Source organism: Corella eumyota, chromosome 3 (assembly GCF_963082875.1).
Source record: "Corella eumyota chromosome 3, kaCorEumy4.1, whole genome shotgun sequence".
NCBI lineage: Eukaryota > Metazoa > Chordata > Ascidiacea > Phlebobranchia > Corellidae > Corella > Corella eumyota.
Genome location: NC_137492.1, coordinates 6,201,047 through 6,206,632, shown reverse-complemented (window position 1 = coordinate 6,206,632; position 5,586 = coordinate 6,201,047). Strand labels below are relative to the sequence as shown.

The following is a 5,586-nucleotide window of genomic DNA, read 5'->3' as shown; positions in this document are numbered from 1 at the left end:
GCAAAAATTTGTTTACTTAGGCTAACGAACAAAACTAATGGTATTTGCGTGGTTGTGTTTGCCTTTTTTATCAATGATAAACTATTAACTTGTTATCTATTACTGCATAACGACAAGGTAGTACAAGCATATAATTTTAAATTAATTTTTCTAAACTCAATTTTACGATGTTTTATATTTTTTGTGTTGCAATGACAATTTTTGTAAAAACGAGTTGTGCTACTTTTCCGGTTGTTTTAAACACTTGGCCTTGGCCATCAGCAACTGATGCTGCTTGGGCAGCTTTATCCGCTTCATCTTCCTCTTTTGATGCAATTGAGAAAGGATGTACACAATGTGAGATTGAACAATGTGACGGAACTGTCGGATTTGGAGGTTCACCTGACGAAAATGGAGAAACAACACTCGATGCCATGATGATGGATGGAGGCACAATGAATGTTGGTGCAGTAGGAAGTTTAAGAGATGTAAAAAATGCCATCGGAGTTGCACGACGAGTGTTAGAAAACACCGAACATACATTACTGGTTGGAGAGCTTGCTACTAATTTTGCCATCGAGATGGGGTTTCAGAAGGAATCTCTATCAACTAATTCATCCACTGATATATGGAAGCAGTGGAAATTAAAAAATTGCCAACCAAATTTTCGCAGTAATGTTGAACCTGATCCCAAAACTTCTTGTGGGCCTTATAAGCCTAAACAAAATGCTGATAAACTTTCTAGTATAAGGTCTAGCCTGGCAATAAGCCATATAAACCATGATACGATTGGAATGATTGCTATAAATAAAGATGGACAAATAGTTGTTGGCACATCAACTAATGGACTGTCACACAAAGTGCCTGGCCGAGTTGGTGATTCCCCTATTGCAGGAGCAGGGGCCTTTGCTGACAACACTGTTGGCGCAGCTGTTGCTACAGGCGACGGGGATGTTATGATGCGTTTATTACCAACTTATCAAACCGTGGAATCGATGAGGCATGGTTTGTCCCCTGTGAAAGCTGTTGAAGATGCAATTATTCGAATTTTGAAATTTTATCCATCGTTTAGTGGAGCTGTACTGGCTATTAACCTTAAAGGAGAAATAGGAGCAGCATGCACTGGTTTTCCTAAATTTCCTTATTGTGTTCGTGACCAGTCATCCAACCAAACCATTGTAAATACAATAACATGCTTATAATTCTTCCTACTCAATATTTTTTAAATTGTGCAATATATATCTTTTTTATTTTTAATCAAGAGGTTATGATTCCATTTTTATTAATGTTAACTTTAAATCATATTATGATTTGTATAGACTTATATATTAATTAATATTTATATTTTCACATTAATAACTTGTTTTTTTTGAACTATTTAGATTGCTTATAAAGTTTTGTGAATTAAATATGTCTGATTGTGCCACAAATGATGACAGCCAAAATGCTGGTAAAAGTAATCCTATAAAGATTAATCGGCCTAGGTTGTCTGGGGGTGGTGATAATTATGTGACACCCACTGTGTCACCATCTTTAGAGCATCATTTTTTGATACCAAGCCCTATGGTGACCCGTCGAACCAGGACATTTTCTGCTTGTAGAAGGGCAACTGAGGGTCCGGTACACAAGGGAATTTGTAAATTCTTTTCTCGCTCAAAAGGTCACGGTTTTATTCAAGCACTTGATGGCTCCTCGAAAGAATTAGTTTTTATGCACGTTTCAGACATAGAGAGTGACTACGTGCCTTTGGAAGGTGATGCATTAACCTATAAACTCACCAAGATTCCACCAAAAATGGAGAAGTTCCAGGCTGTTGATGTTAGAATTGCAGCACTTTGTATCGACAACAACCAACAACACGAAAGATGGGATGGAAAAAAAGAATAAACTCTAATAATTAAGAAGCAATTTGATTCAACAAATATTTACTTTGGATTAGTTTATGGTTTTGCACTGTAAAAAGTGACCCCAGCACGACTGGTCTTTACCGTCTACAATATATAAATAATTATTATAACTTTTAATTACAACCTATTTATCCTTGTTTATTAGTGTTAATTTTAATTAGTTATTGCCAAGTTGAACATAATCTATTTTTGCTTGATTTTTTTAAAGATGTTTACACTTACATAAACCAGGTTTTCTATAATTGGTAAATTTTGACAATATCCATTATTATGTGCAACTTCACAAAATATTAACAAAAAAATATAAATTGAAATATAACCTCTTTTTGCTGCATATGGTTAAAATCTATAAATAATTTATGTGAATTACCCTGTATAATTTTAGTATGCTGCTTTGAAATATTATCAATTTTACAAGTTTCAAAAATTAATACACGACCTAAAGTTAATTGTCAGGTCACCTGTATATAACTTTTTGTTACAGATTTATTTTTATTTGCTAATGTTTACAATTTAAATGTTTCAAACTATTTTGTTAGGTTGTGCTTGTTTAAACACCACTTCTGTTTATAAATCTGTCTTGTTATTAAACTTGTAACCTTCCAATATTTTTTTAGGTTAAAAATTAAAACTACATTTTACATTTAGTAACAGCAGACCGTTTATATCATCATAAAAAAATGTAAATACCTTCTATAATACCTAATAATAAAGCACATTTTTGTTTTTTAGTGTAAATCTGAAAACAAATTAATAGTATATGTAAGTATAAAAATCTAATTTAAAATAAATTGTTATACTCTTCCAAATTGTCATTTCGTGTATATGAGATGCTTCTTCACTGTAGTAGTAATTATTCTTTACTAATTTGTAAATTAATAAAATTTCAACGTTTCAATTATACAATTTTTTAACTAAGCTGATAATTTAACGAGGCCAAATGCAGTTAGTTTTTACTACTTAGGCCCAGTAATGACAACCATCAAAGTAAAGGGTCGCCTAATGAAAAATTTTACGTCTATATTTAATTTCCCCAGAAAAAATTGTAAAATGCCCGTTATTAACGCAATAAAAGTACAAACTTTGAAAGTGCCTAAATAACACACTGTTAAATAAATAAAAATAGTTTAATGATTTGTCGTAAGTTTTGGCCAACTATTAAAAAAACAACATCTTACAAACCAACAAATTACGTAACTGGTTAAATAATTTTAGACTAATTTTTAAATCAGAATTTTTTTTAATATATATGTTGTGCAATAACTAAATATATTGGTTTTTAATGTAATTTGGTAAAACAACAGCTACTATGTTTTTAATGAACTCAATTTTGTTTTTTCGAGCAAAGATATATCTTCTGTTAAAAATGTAATCCCCTTACAATAGTACGCATGATTGCGTAAAGGCCGCGAATAATCAAAACTTGAACTCCTTGTTTTTAAAGTTGTTGTCTTTTTATTTTAAATCAGCGAACGTTGTTTATTGGAACATTCGTTATAGCATAGTAAATGCGCTAAAGGGGTATTTAAATATTAATAAAAATGTTATTGAGTTGCATAGTTTTTGTACTTAGTTGCAGTCTATCAGTCTATAAAAATTTGAACGGTAATGTTAAATTTCCAGTGGTAAACTAACAATGAACTAAGACAATTGACAGCTAACTATCTGGTATTGGAACCAATCCAATAGCAGACTTTATACACTTAGAAGATCATGTAATTTTAAAAAGGTAAGTCGGTTTTTTTTTCGATTAAATTTTTAGTAAAACAACTTGTTATTGTTATCCACCTGACAGCTTGGTGTAGTGGTCAAAACACTTTAGTTTACAATATAAGGTCAGGGGTTCGATCTTTCTTGGTTTCATGCTCAAGCACCCTTAAGTAAGGTACTATAAATGGTTTGAATTTCTACTCTGCTGAGCCAATACTTAATTAGCAGCTTAGTTATCAGGCCATTATAATCAATAATATTCCAAACTGCCAAAGGCAAATCAAAAATGAGTCAAGGTAACCAGTGTTTTAAAAATTAATTGACAAACAAACACATTTTAAACATATTTAAAGATTATGAATTTAATAATTTTTTACATTATATATAAATTATTTCTTAAATTTATTAAATTTTTATCTAATAAAATGCCAATATTTTCCAATGTATCAAATTCAAAAAAGTGTTAAATTTAATAACATTAAAAATTTGAATAACACGAACAAGACTAAGACACGAAATTGTATTAAAAAGTGTTATTAAATTTTTTTTGTAGTCTATGCTTTATCAGGATCCTAAAAATGACAAAGGTCTTTTTGTAAGGTCAATTCGTTATTGTGGTTATTCATATTAGGATTAGTGGTATGGAACTCTTATTAATTATTTATCATATTTTTTGTATTCATATGTGTGAAATGCTTATACCAAAATATTAAATTTTTTTTTTAACCTATGTTATCAGTATCATCATATAGTTTTATTTAAAATGGGTGTTATACTATTTTTGTTTAAGTTTTTAATATTAGAGGTTTTTCTTTCATCTTGTGAATCAACTAATTCGTATGTATATTGTGATTTAATTTTGTTAAATTTTTATTTAAACATAGTTTATGTTTTAAATAAATAAAATATAATGCACCAAATATAGGAATATATATTATTAACTAGAAAAAAAGATATATTAATAATCAATTTATACCGATTATTTTTTTGTATTATATATATTTGAATTTTTTGTTTATTTAATTATGAAATTTTGTTTTAATAAGAACATGGAATTGGTCAAATTGTGATAAATCATTCTTGGGAATTACCAGACCTGAAACTTTCATTTTGGAGGGTTTTGTTGAAATTATTGATAAACCACTTTTTGGTCCTGCTCTTTATTTTCGGTAAATAAAATTAACTAACTAAAAAATTTTTTTTATTAGAAGCAGTTATTAATTGGTATCAATTGTATTTCTATTTAAAGAATAGAAATAGTTAAAATTGGAATGTCATATATTTTTTTGTTTTTATGTTGTATACAAAACTATTCATGTTTCGGCAACTAGATTTCAAATTCAAAATATCAAAGAGATGTAAAAGAATTTTAAAACACACTTTACAATACCTGCAAAAAGCAGGCTTACTTAAAATAAGTTTATTGTTGAAACTATCTTTTTAGGGAGGATTTGTCAATGTGCGAATGGAAATTTGCAATACCTCTCTACCATTCCATATCGTCACTAACTTACAATAAGGAATACTTTAAATTTGTTCGAGATGATGATTCGTTTGTGGAAAATACTTGGTATCAAATTGCTGATTATAATTTAATTGGAGGTTTTCTTTATTGGATTGAACTGGTTGAGCAACAAGTGATTGAGTGTGATCAAAATGTGAGATTTCCGCAATTTAATCCTCAAAATCAATGGAGTCTAGCAGATACATCAAGAAAGTATGGACCACATTTTTTTACGTACAAAGAGTTAGATTTTAGTTTAAGATAAAAAAATGCATTAAATTAATTTTTTTTGTTATTTGTACATGTGCAGTGTTGTAAATCATAGTCTTTGTGAATTGGATTTGGATGTTAGTTTTGTTGAAAAGCGAATTGACCTTTCAATCGGAGATATGAAAGAGCATGGCCTTCAGGCTTATGAGAAACTTTATGAAAAGTTTAAAGATAGGTGGTCTGCGAAAAGCATTCAAGATAAGGCAAAAGCATGGA

At 29.5% G+C, this 5,586-nt stretch overlaps 2 protein-coding genes across 2 annotated transcripts; both read left to right on the top strand.

Annotated features, from left to right (window-relative positions):
- On the top strand, positions 1-1,294 carry LOC145744494 (N(4)-(Beta-N-acetylglucosaminyl)-L-asparaginase-like). Its single transcript, XM_082562336.1, has one exon. It carries the CDS (start codon positions 168-170, stop codon positions 1,179-1,181), a length of 1,014 nt encoding a protein of 337 aa, XP_082418462.1. The 5' UTR covers positions 1-167; the 3' UTR covers positions 1,182-1,294.
- A 20-nt stretch (positions 1,295-1,314) lies between these two features.
- Positions 1,315-2,724, top strand: LOC145744495 (calcium-regulated heat-stable protein 1-like). Its single transcript, XM_082562338.1, has one exon. The coding sequence runs from the start codon at positions 1,390-1,392 to the stop codon at positions 1,864-1,866; it is 477 nt and encodes a 158-aa protein (XP_082418464.1). The 5' UTR covers positions 1,315-1,389; the 3' UTR covers positions 1,867-2,724.
- Positions 2,725-5,586: the final 2,862 nt, after the last annotated feature.